The 18,718-nt window shown below is 39.5% G+C and overlaps 1 protein-coding gene across 1 annotated transcript in view; it reads left to right on the top strand.

Annotated features, from left to right (window-relative positions):
- CACNA2D3 (calcium voltage-gated channel auxiliary subunit alpha2delta 3) overlaps positions 1 to 18,718 on the top strand; it is a 512,160-nt gene that overhangs the window by 386,456 nt on the left and 106,986 nt on the right. The window contains exons 18-20 of the mRNA XM_067303580.1: positions 11,916 to 11,999; positions 18,279 to 18,350; positions 18,586 to 18,647. Coding sequence (XP_067159681.1) covers positions 11,916 to 11,999; positions 18,279 to 18,350; positions 18,586 to 18,647 — 218 coding nt within the window. The remainder of the gene's footprint in view (positions 1 to 11,915; positions 12,000 to 18,278; positions 18,351 to 18,585; positions 18,648 to 18,718) is intronic.

Here is an 18,718-nt window from a genome sequence, read left to right as displayed (position 1 = left end):
TGGCTGCCATATGTATTTCTCATGCAGCCACTTTAAGTAATGTCTGATTTCAACAATATTTTAGTAGAAAACAGAAATATTAATTGGATGGCTAATTTTGTGTAAAAATAAAGTTATTGAAAAGCATGATTTATGAAGTCATTAGCGTATCTGACATTTTCAGTCAGCAAAGGCATTTTGTCTTTCTAAGGTTCAGACTAGGAATTACACACTTAATTAACACTTGTATTTGCACTTATTGTTTCCTTATTTATTATTTAACTGAAGTCGAGCAAATGAAAAGTTCAGCAGGGGGGCTTTCATGGGTGAATGGGAAAACTTTTTCTCAGTAACGTCACTGTAGAAATGGACAACCAATCCAATGGCAAAATGGACATTACAGTATCTTTGAAGGAATTTTTAAATAAATAGTTTAATTATTATTTTTCTTCTAAAAATATAACTCATGTTTCTGGATGGTAAAAGCTTCCACAGATGTGGAAAGGAAGATCTGGAGAGAATTTGGCATGTTATTGACCAATAAGTAATACTTTTTCTCAGAAATGGCTCTTGTGAATGAACCCAATGTTTTTCACCATCCCAGTGATGAGTCATCAAAGCTTTATGTCCAGGTCTATAGAGCTCAGATCTCAGTCAGTTAAATTAATATGCTCCTGTGACCTTTATTTTTCACTAAAATGTTTTTTTCACCTCTACACTCTCCACAGATGATTTCCCATAATGAGGTTGCCTTCAAAATGTTTCAGCTGTTGCTAAGGGAAATGCCATGGCACTGTTTTTTAGTTCACGATCAGCCACTACCTTCACAATATTTTTTCTTCTCTCTGTATGTATTAAAATTCATGTTTCTTTGATATCCTATTCTAGGTTAGGTATAAGGGCGCTGGCTTTTTATAGCATTCCCCACTCTTTGTAATACTAAAATCAGGACTTTGTCTTGATTCCTAAAAGGGCTTTTGAAGATCTCTCTCTCATTCTTCATAGGTACCTCTAACAGCCTCTATTTGGAAGCTATAGGAATATATATTTGAAAGTTCCCTATCTAGATTGCAAGTGTTTTACAATACATGCATTTACCATACCATCCCTTTTTCTTCTGGCAAATTACTTACCCCAAGGATTGCTCCAAAAAAATAGTATCTATTCTTTAAAGAACAGATATTTTAATAAACAGAAAGTAATGAAATCCAGGAACAGTGCATAATTTAAGTTAGACTGACAAGGGGTGTTATCTGCTTTCCTTATTTCTGTTGTGGTGGCATGTTTTTATGAGGGGAAAAGGTGGTTTTATGTTACCATCCCTAGCCCCAGTGTACATCTTGAGGACACTTATTTCATTACCTTACGCAACAGTCTCTTTTTAGAATGAAAACGCTGGGCAGTAGCCCATAAACGGTCGGCTGCAGGGAGCTCTCTGCGATACCTCTGTGGCGTGTTCGGTTCAGCTCAGTTTGGGAGAGTCGCTTCTGCCCCTGCGCGCAACGGGAGTCTCTGCTGGACTTCAGCGGGGTTTCTGAGAGGGAAGCGACTGGCGGCCTACGCCGTTACATTACTGTTACAGGCTGAATCCTGATACCGTTACAACCAGGGGCAAAACTTCCATGAGATTTGTGGTAAGAAGTACGTGAAAATAGGTGTGCAGGACTGAAATTGAAGTTCACCAAAGATACTACCTAAAATTATTTGGATGGGTTGGGGTTTACCTGCAAGTCCACTGATTGCTGATGTGATCCAAACTGGCCTGTATTGCCGTTATATTCTCCTGCGGTGATGTGAAGCTGGAATACCGCTAGGCTGCTGCGTTGCTAACCCCAGCGGCCGTATCCGTTAGTTCTGCAGCTGACACACTGCTCTCTAAGAAACTGTCCGGCGGGACTCGGCCGAGACGGGCAGGAGAGCAAGCACTGGCTGAGCAAGAGCGCTTCCTCTTGCGCGGGATCTCCGTCTTCTCCTCCTGGGCAGCGTGTTTAATCATTAAGGCAGCTATGTCGTGTGTGCTGGTTATCCTTTGGGGTTTACATTTTAAAATGTTTTTCTTGGCGATTTGCTCTGCTGTTTCCTCTACCGTTTCTGGGATGAACTTGGCTGTCGGGTAGGGCGGCCGGCGGCGTGCGGGCGGGCGGTGGAGCGATTGCGCGCGGCGCGGAAGGGAGGCGCGTCGCCGAGCGGCAGCTCCGCGTGCTGGTGCGCGGCAGCTCCGCGTGCAGGTGCGCGGCAGCCGCTCGAGCGGCCGCCAGCCCCGGCGGGGGGTTTCCACGGGCTGCTGCGGCCGTGCCGGGGCCTGAAGGATCTTCCCGTTACGCTCGTCCCCGAAGGACGAGTTGCTGGCGGCCGGGGCCTTGAGGCACAGCTGAGGCACGACAACCGGCAGCGAGGGGCGCTTGGAAGTGCCGCCGGAGAACGAAACGAAGCGGCTTGGGAGGGGAACGCCGCTTGAAGGACCCGGGTGTCCCGCGGGCGGCTGCGGCGCGGCGGAGCCGCCGGGCGGTGGCGCCCCAGCACCGCGGCGGTGCGCGCGGAGGGAGCGGGGCGCTGCGCGGGGCGCTGCGCTGCGCGGGGCGCTGCGCGGGGCTCGGCGGAGCAGCGCTGCGCGTGGGCTTTTCCCGTGGTGCCAGCGGCAGCGCTGGAAACTCCACGGGGATTTAAAAAAAATTTTTTTTAAGAAGTCCTCAATAAAAAAAAAAAATCACCCTCTGTCCTCTTGCTGGTGCACTTCAGGGCCTTTTTTAGGTTGCATAATGGGAGGGAACGTTTCACGTGTTATTTTTACACGTTACGCCTATTTTGGGGGGAATTCCCGTTGAAAATAGTGCAGGGGTAATTCGAGATGCTGCAGCTGATGGCCATGACACGTCAGGACTTTCAGTACTGGTGCGGAGCACTGTGCTGTAGCTGCACGTGTGTGAAAACCTCCCCTCTCTCACAAAAGGACAGTTAATAGCATACTTCATCAAGTGCAAAGGCGAAACCAAATCCATAAACCAGAGCTTTGTGTAGCGGCCGGGTAAGAAAGATATTCCTGCACCCTCTACGAGTTTGGTTTAGTTACCGTAACGTACCGTAGCGTGCTTTGCATTGTACTGTACAAGCGCGGTGTGTTGCCTCCCTTCATGCTTAGATTCACTTGTCCTAAAGGGGGAACCCCGGCCCCCAAACCTAAGGCCTTAACAAGCAAGCTTGTAAGATGCAGCAATTTGTATCATCTGTTTTCCTTAGAAAGTAATATTCTCCTCATAGCGTTCTTCAGTCATTGTTTTTGATTTTTCTTATTATAATTTACTTTTATTACTTTGATTTCTATTTCAAGTTTCATACAGCTGTGGCAGATTCTGCTGTATGATTGGTTTTTATTTGTGCATAAGCTATTAGATGCTGTACAACACTAAGCCCCCCCAAAAAAGCCCCTTCTGAAATGTCTTTAAAACTCAAAGTGCGCTAATAACATTTGATAGGTGTCCAAAATAAATACAAAAATTTTTGTGAATAAATAATTTAAAGTCTGATCAGATGAAATAACTTCTTTTCTTCCATGGATCAGGCTGCATGATTTTGCTAACACTGCAAGATATACTCATTTCACTTGTAGGCACATGTAGCCATAACTGGTAAAACCTTTTGGAAATCCCCTAGGTAAAAAAAACAACAACAAAAAACAGATATAGGTAATAAGTTACTGATAGCATCTTTGCAATGTTTTTCGTTGGGAAAGTTCTTAGACCTGAGTCCAATTTTACTGCTGTAAATTGGGGGTAATTCATTGCTGTTTTCGTAATGTACAATGATAAATGAGGTGAAAAATGTGCTCCTCACGGTTTTCTCCCCCCAATTTTTTTTTTTTTTTAATTCTGGACATCTATATCAGAATGCTTCTCTATGCTGCGTTTTGATTAAAAGTCCCTATTTTTTACAGAACACAGTATTTGATTCTGCATGAGCGGATCTTTTCGATTGTGTGATGTCATTTTGAATTTTATATCTAATTAAAAACCATAACTTATTGTTAAGAAGAAATGAATTGTTTGGGAATTCAAAAAAGTGAATTTTTAGATTTTTCAAGGATATTACTCCTGTTTCCTGAAATGCACGCATGCTTGAAATGTGCACATGAGGACAAAGTTTTTCTCCGTTGTGTCAGATTTTAGTGCATATTTTTCAATATTCTCTTAGCACTTGCAGTGTGCTAGGTATTACCCCATTAAATGTCAAGACGCAAAATATATCACAACAATGTTATGGTTTGCCAAGGAAATGAGCACAATGAATGCAAAGGAAGGCTAATAAACTAATAATGCGTACTTCTGACATACATTTAATAACAGTCACCATATCCGTTGTGTCTCATTGCTCCTTACTGTAACTGTCATCATATGGTTTGTTATATTTAGGTGTCAACAGAAAACAGCTTTATGAAGAAAGAGCGGTAGGATTACAGAGAAATTAAGGAATGCCACTGAATGAGTAGTGCCTGCAAGAGTCACCGACTGACACCTTTACAAATCTTATCTAGTTTTAGGGATTTGTACTGTTTCCCCTCAGTCATAATATCTGAGTGCTTTTCACATACTTTCAGTGAATAACAGAAAAGTTCCTGGTGGATTTTGTAAAGTCTGTGGCTTTTTTGATTCATTATTGGCAATGGAATTTGTATTTTTGTTCACGAATAAAGAGGGATTTTGTTTTCGGTAATTATTAGGTTCGTTTAGAGCAGAATGCTCAAAGGTCCTGATCAGGGAGCTCAGGTTCCTTAATTAAAGAAAATATGTATTTAAATGCATTTGTTATGTAATCAAAAGTATCTTTTATTCAGATTCAACCATTTTTTGATAAACATAAGATTAGGAATGCGTTATGACTTATAGGTTAGTAATATCAATGATGACTGAGGATTTTATAGTATTTCTAAGTTTAAATCAAGCTCCTCTCTCTCCCTGAGGCAACTGAGGCATATATTCATACTCTCGGTTGAAGCTCTGGAAGGCTAGTAATGGTGATATTTCGGATGGCTAGATGTGAATATTCTTTTTCTCACTATAAGCTGTAATTCAATTGATAAATTTCTTTAAAATGATGCACATCTTCCTCTAATTAGACTGTCTTAATAGGGAAGGTATACACAGAAAACAAATCTCATGTATATAGCCTAATACCCTAACCGCGATATTTTGGAGGTTTAGCTGCCTGAGTAAGTCACCAGTTTCAGTTTAGAATGCTGACTGTCACGAAATATTGCATATAGCTAAAGGACCTGCTGTGTTTAAAGATTGCTAGACCAGTACTGAGTCTTTCGTAGCTGTAAATTCTGGGAAAATTTGTTTCTCCTAATATAGAAAAACAGAGAAATCCAAGTCTCGGGGGAGACATTAATGCCCCGCTTAAGCAGTGTTAGCCTTTCATAAGCAGCAAATCTCATTTCTCTCTGGGGAGTCCCGCCTGGAACGTAAGATAACCTACACTTACCCTTGCTTTATTCAGCGACTCCATAAAACTCTACAGCTGTAGCTGACAGCAGAATATTTAAATGATTTGAACAGTGTAAATGCCTCACGTTCATTTAAATAACTGAAGAATTCAATCACTTGAATGCCAATGATTATTCCTATTGGTTTTTACATTTTAAAAAAGACAGCCCATCTGAATCCCTGTGAGAGCATTAAATTGCTATCTAATTAGAAGTGCAAAATTACATATATTTAAAAGATAATTAAAGGTTTGAAGGCTGTTGAATAACTGGTTGTACATATAAATGAATCACTGAAAATTTGTTAGCAATATGTGAAGCTTTCTTTTATTCTTTGCTTTCAGCTTTGAAGTTAGGTATAACCGAGCTCATGGGTTTAAGTCTGGTAGTATTAAGATAAAGGCAGATGTTTTTAATTATTTCTACTCAAACCCCAAATAATTATAAGCAGCTGCCAGTTTTACATAATCCCAAATGATAAGGTTCTGAGAATGCAAATAAAATCCTAAATGGAAGGGTTGTTTTTTTCGGTGGAGTAAATCGCATGCATGTCACACTGCTAATCAACTGCAATCCACCTGAAAATGCGAGCGCAGCCAAGGTGCTTTTGTCCAGTCTGTAGGCATGTGACTTAACGCTGTGTTCTCTTCCTTTGCTTTCCCTTCACTCTGCAAGTTTCCCTATTGTCGGTGTCATTATTTTAAATGATACCGCGCTATTTGTGATGCAGACACATATGTTATGATTGTAAGGAGAAAGAGCCACTGAAATACAGATGTGGCATGAAAACTATTTTCTTCTGTTACTTTGCTAGAGGGTTCTTGCTGTATACGTGGTACATCTACTTTTTCTCTGCCTGAAGACTTAGAATTGCCTTATTCTCTCCTCCCCAGCAAATGACATGTCTCCTGTTGTCAGTTTTTCTCTGCAATATTGCTGGAAATTTTACAGTGTGGCAGTTTTTTACTCCCATCTGGCATGAAAAATCAGTTCTAAATAACTGGTTTCCACTGCCAACCATAACCTAGGAACTTCTGGATTAAAATCTTAAATAATAGGCTTATCATGAAAGTCTGTCTTTGAAAAGGGAAATTCTTCTTCCTCTTCTCCTAAGGAAATCAAGATGTTACATTTTTCTTAACAATAACGCGAGGAGCTTTGTACAGCAGATGACTTTGGACACCTATGAGCGTTCTACAAACTCAAGACGCAATGCAGAGCAATAAAGATCATTTGAGGTCACAAAATAAATGCAAATCATGAAATAAAAGTATCACAGAAACCAAATCAGGATCATGTGAGCAGGAAAAATTTTAAATGAAATAAAGAGCTTAAAAGCCAAGCAGTAGTGGTTAACACTGAGATAGGATGCGGCTTCACATATATCCCCAGGCAGAATGTTTTGGAGCTACGTAGTGCATGGTGAATGAAAGCTCAGTCACTGAGGGTGATTTTATATAAACAGGTGAAGCAGAGAAGAGAGTTTTTCTGTGCTTTTTTGGACCTCAGACTGTGAATCAGTCTATTGAAGCAATCTCTTCCCCTGTCTTCTCACCATCTTCGCCTGTATTCCCACTTGTCTTTGTCCCATAGTATTTAAACTCTAGGCATTTTAGGATAAGGACTTACGACATATTTGCAGAAATTTTCAGCAAAGGTTGCAATAATTCCGAACTGTAAAGTCGGAAGGAAATGCCTCCCCCCGCTTCCTTTCTCTGCAAGTCTGGGCAGCAGGGCGGCGTGGCTCTTTTTGCAGGAGCGTATCACTTGCTCCCCAGACATGCCTCACGCACGGTAACCTCCGGAGGAATAGTGTGACTCAGGAGCGATTTATACTGGGATTGATTGCTGGCCAAGATCTCAGTATGTGACCTTATATTGACCAGGTAACGTCAGGTTCATTGCAGTTTCCATTCGAACAGCTGCAGTCTTTGCATCGTGTCGGTTAGGACTGCACAAGGCAATAAATAGTTGGTCATGTTAATGTCCAGAATCTGCGAGAAGGGAGGTCACTGAATAACCGCCTAGCCTGGAGAACTGCAGTAATGACACTCTGTTCAGTCTTAGTGTTTAGTTACTTAAAACAATACGGAAAAGCGTGTAATTTTGGTTGATGATGCTTCCTACAATATTTGTTTTTTCAGCGTATCCTTTTAAACTTTGTAGACAAGCATACCTTTATAGACTGGCTTAATATGCTTAATATAATTATATAAGTTGTAGTTATACATGGAATCTTACTGTGTATTTTATTACATAGTATTCAAGCTCAGCAAAACATATTTGCGTATGTTAAAGTTTGTCTCCTTTAAGCAAAAAAAATTAGGATCATGCTTAAATTCTGTTGAGGTTAATACATTGTCCTAATTCTGAAGTACTAATCCATAAAGATGAAACTTAATCAACTGATACTATGTTTTTAAATTGGAAGAGTTTTTTGCTGTTATTGTTGTTCCTGATGGCCTGTTTTGGTACTTAGGGTAGTAATATGGCCAGGAAGAGCTTGCCCAAGACATTATTTGCCTTTGGTTGTTGTTTGTGAGACACATTTTTGCTCTCACAGTTTCTCACAGGGGATTCACAAATGTGCCTAAGCTAGTTCACTGAAATCTATTGACGCTTTCAAGACTGCTATCACAGCAGCCTCCTCTCTCCTACCACTCCCCGTTATCCAGATGGAGCACATGTCTGGGAAATTCCAATCACCTTAGACCCGAGGCTTGCAGCTGTTAAGATGTAGCTTGCTCCCTCTGTGATCAGATTGCCACAGTCTGACTTTATAAACATGTGGCAGGTCATATTCAATGCAGATGGTTTGGGACTGCTTGTGTTAAAAAAAAAAAAATCAAAGTGAAGAGTTTAATAATGGCACATGTAAATGGTTGTATAGGGGGTGGTGAAAAAATGCGATTCAGTCTTTAAACAGTACACGTCACATATTGTTTGAATCATCCAGTGCTATAACAGTTTGGCCAAACCTCAAATAAAAGATACTGAATAAGATAAAAGTCATTTGGATTACCAAAGGAAATCATTGCCCTTGCTCTTTCCACAAACAAAAGTACTTTGGAGCTATCATTTAATTTTGAGCAAACCCAAAGGTTCTTGTATCCCAGTCCAGATATTTAAAAAAATTTGTGCCCATCGTTTATTTTGCAGAGGTTAACTGCTATATAATATCACCACACATTTTATGTCGGCCAAAGTAGATTAACAGCACACAGTTTAAATCTACCTCTTTTCCTCATGCACTTAAATCAGAGTAATTTGGTAGGGCTCCTAGTTTCTATCTTTCCCAGTGGGTCCCTTACTAATTTGTTTCAGTGCTTTATAGTAATCTTGCAAATGGATTTGGCTTCAGCCTTCAATCAGTGTTTTGTACTTCACCCAGGAGTCTCGGATAGACATAACAGTGAAGTTAGATTCAGTTTGCTACCAGAGGAAAAGGTATAGATGAATGCCATTTTTAAAAGCTAGTGAATTGCTTCCGTGTCCATGGAAATTAGTTAGGCAATAAAGCTAGAAAGAAACTAGAGAAGAACAGCCAATTGAACACTAGTGTTATGAAATATTTGATAATTGATCTACTTCTCTTTATGTTTTAGGCCTTAGTTACATAAGTATATGGACGTGTAAATTTACTGCTAGGAGTAAGTTAGTATCTTCATGAAGGTTAGATGTGTAAGCAAAGTTACCCAACTATACAAATAATTGCTAGTTTTGGTATCAGAAGAAAATCCGGTCCCTGCTGGAAGTTGATCTTTATGTTTTCTCTGCCATCCTTTCCTGAAATATATCCTAAGTCCACTCTTCACATGTCAAATTCCTCTGTAGGCAACTGAACGCTGGCCTGTAAAGCATAAGAACATAAAGAGAGGTTAGGCATCTCAGTACTTTACCCGTTCCTGTCCTAAAGGTTCTGCATTTTGAGTTCCTTTGGGGTCTTATGGAGTCTACCCCTTACTTTAGCATTGGGATTTTGGTTTTCTTCACACCTGTCTAAATTTTGAAGATGCAAATACTTCTGATTCGGGCTTTGTGGCAGAACTTTGAATATTTTATCTAGCTCTCTTTTTGGTTGCTTTTGGATATTGTTTTTTGCTCTTTTAATGCCAGATATGGATTCAACATGATTAAAATTGAAAAAAAAAGAAGCAAATGGTTTGCTTTGTTTGAAGCCCACTTCTGTTGTCAGATACATAAGATCAACTCCTATTGTCATAAGTAAAGATTTGCGTGTGTCTGAAAATGCAATATAGTGCAGAAGCTCTTCAACATCTGTGAGTAAGGATATAAACCAGTATAGGAATTGCTTCACATTTGCTCCACTCAGATGATCCCAGTAAATTTCTATATAACACTTCTCAGCTCTCAGTGTTTCAGAGCTTGACTGCAACTGTTTCTACACCAGTATGACTAAATCAGATCAAAGCTGTGCTTGGTTAATTGGTGCAGCCACTGAGAGTAGACATAGTTACTCCTTGTAAAGATTAAAGATTATATTCCTGATACATCCATATAAATATCTTCATATTATTATAGCTGCAGCTACTATGGGAGGTTTGCAAAATACAGAAAAGTACAAAAATCAAGCCCTGCTAATGAACTGGACATTATCCTCTCACTTTTTATTCCTGTGGGATTTAACTATAGTGGTTGCAAAGTTTTGTACTTCCGTACTTGGGTATAGTTATCTCTTCAGCTATCACAGCTGAGTCATGTAGGAAGAATGAATCAGAGCAATGAGCTGTTTGAATTCACAGTCTGGTGTATGAGCATGTGCTGAGAGCAGAAATTCTTTACATCTCTCTACCCATCTGTGAATAGCATCAGCCCAGAAGTAGATACCCCAGTTGTTCGGAGAATGGTAACCTCTAGCAGAAGGGCAAGAAAAGCACACAAATGTACTCTTCAGTAGCATCTGCAGGAGTTGTCAGAACCCAGTCTAGGGGTTACACCTGCAAAGGTGGTGAGAATTTTTCTTGTTCAAAAAGAAGAATGAGAATTGTTTCAGGATGTTATCCCACAGAGATGCCCAGAAGGAGCATCCATAGAAGTGACTGGAGTGTCTGAATTATCATGGGTTAAAATTAAGGAGGCTCAGTGGAGTCTGTGCTAGAAGAAACATGACAATGCTACCAGTATCTCAAAATCTCTTTGTGATTAGAATCCAGCAGTCAATCTTCTGAAACAGTTTGCTGTTCTTCAGGAAGATTTTGTTGTGTCTGTTTTTAAATACTGTGACCTACGAGAACAACTGTGGGATTTACATGCAAGTCTTTTAATTTAGAGAGGAGAAAGTCAGGATAGGAATAACCTTTTAATGTTCAGAAAGCAAGATTTCTCTTTGGCCGGTCTGATCCCTCTGCAATCTGCAGAATGCGACTGAACGTTCCCGCAGCACGAGCCCCGGTGATGAATGGGCTGTCTCAAGCACTGACAGGTTTGGTTTATGTATAGTTGGTCCTACCCTGGGGGAGGAGAATCAATTATATGTACTGCCTTACAGGTACATTTTCTATACTTCTATGATGCTATGCTGGTGAGTTACAAAGGCGGTTTTGAGAATTTTCACAATATTCCAGTGTGTTGGGCACATTTCATAGAAAGACTTTTTTCCCCCCTTTATATTGCATCATAGAAGTTAAAAGGCCAAATTTCACAGTGCGCTGATCTCACCAAATTTGAGCCTTTCAAATATATTCCCATAAATTTGCTTAACCATTTAGATTAATTTATTTATTCTCAGATCTTCCCAAATATGTTGTCATCTTCCACAAATCAAGGGTTTTGTTCGTACAGTAGTAGGCTCTCTGGTTTTGAATGTTCAGCAGAGGGCAGAATTTCCCACATTATAAACACCCCAATGTAGAATCCATTTGTCATTAGTGATGTTTATTTAAAATGTGAGATTTACAGTATAATGGTGACTGGTGATAAAAACTATAAATTATCATTATTAGTATATTACTTTTTCCCATTAAATTGTAGATAAAATATAGTAACAGCAAATGTTAACACCACACTTCCCAGGACTTGCATCTTATCTTGTTTAAAGGGAAATGTGTAAACATTTTGTTGATAAGATTGTAGTAAATATAACTTCCTGTACAGCTGAAAGAGCTAGTTTGAGACATTTAACATAAACTACACGATCAAGGCCTCCTGTAGTTTCCATATTGGGAAAAGAAGGTACAACTGCTGAGTTTGACTTCTCAGTGTGCCCTTCAAGAAAAGCTTTGTATCATGGCAAAAGATCATGCAAATACTCATGTATGAAGTAGGTTTTTAGTTCAGAGAAAATATTTATGCAGCAATGTGGTTCACTTTATATGCAGTAAGCTACCTACTGTTATGTATATTGTGTGCAATCAACAACCACCCAGCAAGTCTTAAAAACCTTCTGAGACAGAATCTTTGTGCAGATAACTAAACATTTCACCCTTTTTTATGCCAGTATGAAGAAGGGAAGAAACGAAGAAAGCCCAACTACAGCAGTGTGGATCTTTCTGAGGTCGAGTGGGAAGACAGAGATGATGTGGTAAGTGATGTTCTTTAAAACGCTGTCAGAAGACTGTCCTGTAGCCCACTACTGTACCTGGAAACTGTTCAAGCAGTCAGCAGCGAGGTAACCTGACCGCGCACAGGAAGGGAAAGACAATAGCCCCTTTCTACCTCATTCAGAATTTTATTACCCTCCTGTTTCGTATTGATTCTCCCTTACACAAGCATGCACATACACACACGCACACAGACTCTTTGTATCATCAGTAAAACTCATCACCTGACTTGTGTTCTCTGTGCATCCCATTTGGTATCTTTGCTGGATAGCAAAGACAGTGCTAGAGAAGGAAATAGAATATCTGTTTAGGGCTGGTCCACACATCTGCTGAAACTTAGAAATTAAGGAATGAGTTCAACTTCTCTCTCTGAGATCCCTCTTCCCTTAATGGAAATAATGAGTCCTGTTTTCCCTATTGAACAAAATCAAAAAGCATCAGATGAATAAATGAATTGGATACTTTAGCCTATGTTCAGATCACACATATCAAAGATTCACTCCCAGCTCCTAATTTCAGACATATGGGTAGCTGCAGAACCACTCATTCTATCTCTATTAGCTGTTATGCACAAGATCCTTTCCGCTAAACTCATTTTTTCAGTGCTCCATCTATTCTCTAGTTCACTTGTCTTATTCTTTCATACCTTGCGGGCTTAGCCTTCTCTGCAGTACTGTATCAAAAGCTTTCCTTATGTCCATGGCTTAACCTTTGCCTGGTCTTTCTGTTACTTCCTCAATAAATCTGATTTGTTAGGCATGATTCGTTTTGTGTGAATCCACACTGACTGTCCTTAATTAAATCGTAACTTTCCAGGTGTTCCCCTTTCTGTCCTGTAATTTAGTTTTTTCCCATAAGTTCCCCACTGCCAAAGTCACGACTGCATGTCTGTATTTTTCATAGACGTTTCCTAGATCTCTTCTCAAATATCAGTACTGCATTAGGTTCTCCTGAGTCCCTCATACCTCTGCTTTTCCAGAGAGGTTTTGAGTACATCCACTGAAGGTTCCCATATTTACTTTGTCATGTCCTTCCGAAATCTGGGATGGATCACGTACAACTGCCCCTAGAGTCTTGTCGGTCTTCAGATGTACTAATTTCTTGATCCCTGTTCTGACATAAGTCTGTATTTTCTTTCTCCCTTGAAAAATATATATCTACCCTCCCTCCCTCCCTCTCCCCACCCCCTTTGTGAACAGTGAAACAATTCATTTACGTTTTTAGCAAGGTCTGTTTTGTCTGGTGATAGATTGTCCTCATACTCTCCTAAGAGGCCATCTTACCTCCTTACTTAAACTTTTGTCCTGGAGTGCACACTCAACTTTTTTTTTAACTGTTTCTTCCATAGCTTGGTGCAGTTTTCTGTGCAGGCACCATCTAAGACTTCCTCATTACATTTTCATATTCTGTAGCTGCCTTCTGCAATCTTGGCAGTCAGGTTGACTTCATATTTTATGCTTTGCCTTTTCTGTTATCTTTAAGCACATATTACTCAATCAGTTCATCTGCAATTGAGCTTTAAAAATTTACTCTCTCCTTTCAAATGTTATTGCTGTAGTTAAGTGCAGCTTTTAAACCTTCATAAATTTGTTTTTGTTATTTCTCTTTGCTTTTTCCCTTTTGATTTCTTCCAACATTTCTTGCTTAATTTATATATTTTAGTCCTTCATTTTTAATATTATCTTAATAGAAATTCAGTTGTTCAGTTACTGTAACATTGAACTATTTCTCTGATGTTGAAAATTAAGCTTTATTTATAATTGTGGTTCTCTCTGAATGCTCGTGAAAATGAAAAGTCCAAATACAGCTGTTTCTAAGTTATTCCTTTCTTTCAGACCGCTAAGATCTGTCACAAAATTTTCTGAAAATTTCTAGCCAAATCTAACTTGTGTGCATCCAGAGGAAGCAAAAAGGGTTGTTTCACATTTTGAGGAAAGATACGCACATACATTTTCTTTGACTCTTTCACCAATAAAAAAGGATTTTTAAAAAATATTTTTTAATTTTAACCTAGAAACAAACAATTTTCCAATTCTTTCATCTTGTGAAGGAGAGAAAAAGGTTAATCTGCATTACTGATAGACTAAATTGAACATTAGGTTTGTAGAAAAGATCCAGGTGCATTGCCCAATATGTAAGAATTAAAAAATAGATGAATGATGAATGAAATTAATTTTTATGAATATATAACACTTACTAAAAATATATAGATATTGTACTGTAACTTTGGAGCAATAATAAGCACAATTTTCAGTACTCGTGTATAGTATAGATGTGGGGCTCCTTGAAGGAGCCCCATTTCTCAATGCTTGTAATTCACGGGTGCATGCCTGAATAAGCAGATACTCTTTCATAGATAATCCCCTCAAAAGGTACTTTTTTGTAAAACAGCATACATATGTACTGTTTGATGATTAGTTAGCAAGTGTTTTCTGAAAAGACAGTGTGTTAAACATTGTAGAAAAATGTATTAAAGTTCCTAATGCTGCCTTCATGTGAGTGTCTAACATGGTATATTTTCTTATTTAAATAGTATTTTGACAGGTATTTTTACAAGTTTTCTTTGTGTGAAATGAGATATACGTGAGTCATACCATGTTACTAAGACCTTCAGAGCAGCTGATGATCAGAAATATTAACAAAAGAATAAAAGAGAAGGAAATTTGATATAAAGGAATATTGGAGCTACAGAGAGAGTCATTATTAGCAATAGAGCTGGAGAGAGAATGGAATTTCTTGATTTGAAGGAGTTCTGCAGGTTACTGTAATGAAGTCTGTCTTTTTACTCAACTTTTCTGATGTGAGGATCCAAATGAGTGTTCAAAAAGTATGTATTATTTTGGTAGATCTTTTGCAGTAGGCACATCCTTGCTACTGTTAACTTTGAGTGAAAATTGTAGATTTTGTGTTGGAGATGTAAAAATTCACAGAGAAGCTTGTTGACTTGAGAGCCACATGCCACTTTGTTCCACCCAAAGCCTCGGATTTTATGCTCTTGTTCCTTTCCAACTTGGGTAGGAGAGTGTTGCTTGTTCAAATGTAGAGGAAGAGAATTAGTGTATTCATATAGCTGCTTTTATTAACATAGAGTACTATTGGTATATTTTTCTGCCATGAAATCCTTCTGTTGAAGCTGATTAAGATAGTTTCTCACTTGTTACCACATTAATTTAATGGCTACATAGTTTTCCAAGAATATAGAATGATCGCATACTGTAGCATTGAAACTGGGTTGTTAGCAATAGATTGGAAGACATTTAGTTGAAAAAATAATAATGCAAATCACTAAAGTGGAGAAGAAATAATTTTCTCTAGTGATCCAATAAGGAAAAGATGGCAGAATTGAGGTTAGAATTTTTTTTCGCCATGAAATATATATTCACCAGTTCATTTCCCAACTTACAGTAGCTGCTGTCTTGATCTCGCTGCATTTTATTAGAAATAGAAATCCTGGCATCAGCTTATTACACTAACAGGAAAAAAGTGACTTCCAGCAAAATTTGGGAATACACAGTACGAAAGACAAGAAGTTTCAATTTGGACAGAAACCTTTTTCTCATTAAGTCACATCTTAAAATTCTGTTACTATAATTTCTAGCTGAATGAAGGTTTTTTTTTTCTTTCTCAAATAAAAAAAGAGACCATGAATGAATGTTTTGGGGCTTGAAGCCAAATGAGGCAGTACTTATTTTATACATTTGAGAAGGGAGATGAAACTGCAGAAGAGCTGAGAAACCAGATTATAAAGCCAAGAAATGTAATCACAGCAAGCAAAAAAATGGAGAAAAGTAAAACTCCAAATCCCACATGCAGACTTGATCTTAAACACTACTGAGAGTTTGGAGGCCCTTTTAGTAAATCTATGACTTGCCTGAGGCTTGTGGGAGGAATGGGTCTTAGACAACTCCAGGCACCAATAGGAGAAAAATGAAAACCATGTTAAAGATAAATGGAACTGTTCTGTAAATGTTAGAAAGTAGATGGTTAATTAAGACCAGCTCTCCAAGTCCAAAACCACAAAACTTAAAATGGGAAAATATTTCCAGAATTGCCTATTATGTATTGTTAAAAAAATCTACAGCAAAATATATGCTTTATTTTATACATGCCTCCAGCTAAAAATTATTCTTTTACACTCACTGACAGAAGAGTAAGACTGTTAATTCAAATCTAGATGCCCCAGAATTAAATTTAAAGAGCTGCAAACTTTGCAGTTTTTGATAGGTCAGCCATGCTCAACTTCATGAAAATAAAACCAGATATTTCACTGGCAAATTTTGGCATTCCCTTCTCAGTCCTAGCTAACTCAAAAAGCCTGCAGAGTTCGTTGATATGACTGTCTTCACAAATTTAAATGAAAATCTGTCTCAATTGCCCAATCTGGCATGAGGTGTGCTGGAGAGCAGGGGATATTTATGCTGCAAGAACACTATGTCCAACATCGTGTTCAGATAGATAAGTGGTAGAAGAGACATAAAAGTGCTTGTTTTGTCAATATTATTCTGCGTTTTGAATATCCCTGAAGAAGGAGTGTGAATTAATTAGCAATAGTGGAATGTTTCTATTGTAATGAGAATTATGGCTGTGAAAGATTTACAGATGCTGCTTACCCCCCCAAATCCCACAGCATAGCAGTTTCACTTTGTAACTGAAGGTGTCCTGAAACAACCGTTTCTAAATTTTCTGCACCACTAACATTAATTAAAAATATAAACCAAAGAAGTTGCTTCCTCCCGTCCTAAATCTAAGAATATCCAAAATTCTTTCATATATTGCTGGTATAAATGCTAAGCAATAGCTCTTCTCATCTCTTCCCAAAAGCGTTGAATGGGTAGATTGGCAAGTTCAAGGTATAAAGGCTGAGGATTTCTCAAAAAGCATGTCCTGTCGTTCATCATTTCGAGCCCAGAGCCCCTCTGCCCAGGCGAGCTGGGGCAGCGTAGTGCTTGCTTCGCTGCTAGAGAGACCTCAGGGCGTTTTGGTTCGTAGTTCTGATGGACAGTTGTCATTTTTTACTCTTCTTTTCGCAATCGTGGTATTTTCCCCTAAAAGAGTGGCTGTGTCAGCTGCAGTCCTCTGAAAGGAGAAGAGGGATGGCCCCTTTCCCAGGGAGCAGGTAGGTGTGCTAGGGGAAGACATGTCCGAGGTGATGGGTAAGGGACTTGCACTGCAGATTTGGGAGCCTGCAGCTCACACAGAGACCGGGACAAAGTTACTGACAGGAGTAGGGAGAAGCCTTTCGGGCCTCAGAGAGGACAGGAAGAAGCTTTCTGGGAGTCACAGGGGACTGCACAGCGTCTGCAGCAAGCCAAAACAGTAACAGAGTTCACCTGAAGGGAGAACCCACCTGCAAGAGCAGAGCAGGGGGTAAACCATTGTGCAAACCCTTTTTATTTTTATTTTTCTGTTTTCCATAGCTGCCTTGAGTTTTCTCTACTTAAAAGTTAATTTTTTGGTTTGTATTCTAATAAAACCTGGGGCTTGGGGGTTTAGAAAGTCTTTCAGAGAGCTTCGAGAGGGAGAGGCTCAGGCGAGTTCTTCTCAAAGCCGTGACTGCCCTGGGGCTCCCACCGCGCAGGCAGAAGTGGCTGCCTGTCAGGGGGCACCCCGAGCCCGATGCGCAGCCCGGGTGGGTCGCAGAGCCCTGCAGCTGTGCGTTCCCCGTGAAACAGGTTGCTGATCGGGCGGCCTGTCGTGCTTTACGCTAGTTCTGGTTTCCGATGCAGCTCGGGTGCGGTCGCCGATGTGAGTCTAGGGTGCAGCCCAATGCAGGGCACCAAGCTGAAGCAGAATGAAGAGGAAAATAGGTGGGATTTTCCCTTTGTTGCTTCGTCATTATATATATGATTGCTCATGCATTTAAACACTGTATCCCGGGCTAACTTCAGGTACAAAATCCGGCTGAAAACCTAGACTTCCTTTAGCTTCCTCTGCAATAAGTGGGGAATAGTAGGCAATTACTCAGTTTTTAGCCCACAGAAGATACAGATTGCTATGTGGAGGAGCTTTCTTGCTGTGAAGGGTGCTGAGAGCTCCCGCTTCATTTACCTCAGCAACTTGCCTGAAGCTGGGCGCCAGGCATCTCGGCCTATACAGACTGTAGTCAAATCTGTAAGGGGGCTGCTTAGCGTGTAGCAAAAACTACTGAAAAATGAAGACAAGGGACTGCTGAGGCCAAACGAAATTACCAGAGAACTCAGAGGTGGAAGAATCCTAGAAAATGCAAATAAGGAAACCAGCATGTATTTTCTTCATTTCAGCTCCGAAATGCAATGGTGAATCGGAAAACAGGAAAATTCTCCATGGAGGTGAAGAAGACAGTGGACAAAGGGGTACAACATATAAAATACTCTTCCCGCTATGTATACAGCAAGCAGTTAATTTTTTTAATTTAACTTTCAAGGTTGTTTGCCATAAGTATGATTCATTGTGATATTTGTCTTTTTCATGCACTGAAGTTACACGTTGCTTGTAATTTTATCATTGATTAATCGCTTGATCTTTTATGCATTTCTTATAACAACCTTTTTCCCCCCTCCTCTTCTGACTTTCTTGTTCTGAATCTAGAAACGGGTATTGGTGATGACAAATGACTACTATTATACAGACATCAAGGGTACTCCATTCAGGTAGAGCTGACCATAATAAATGGACATTTCATCAGACTCATTGGACTTGCATTTGTACAGAGCTTGTGAAC

This window comes from Apteryx mantelli, chromosome 12, assembly GCF_036417845.1.
Source record: "Apteryx mantelli isolate bAptMan1 chromosome 12, bAptMan1.hap1, whole genome shotgun sequence".
Lineage (NCBI taxonomy): Eukaryota > Metazoa > Chordata > Aves > Apterygiformes > Apterygidae > Apteryx > Apteryx mantelli.
This window is presented reverse-complemented; position numbering and strand designations above follow the sequence as displayed.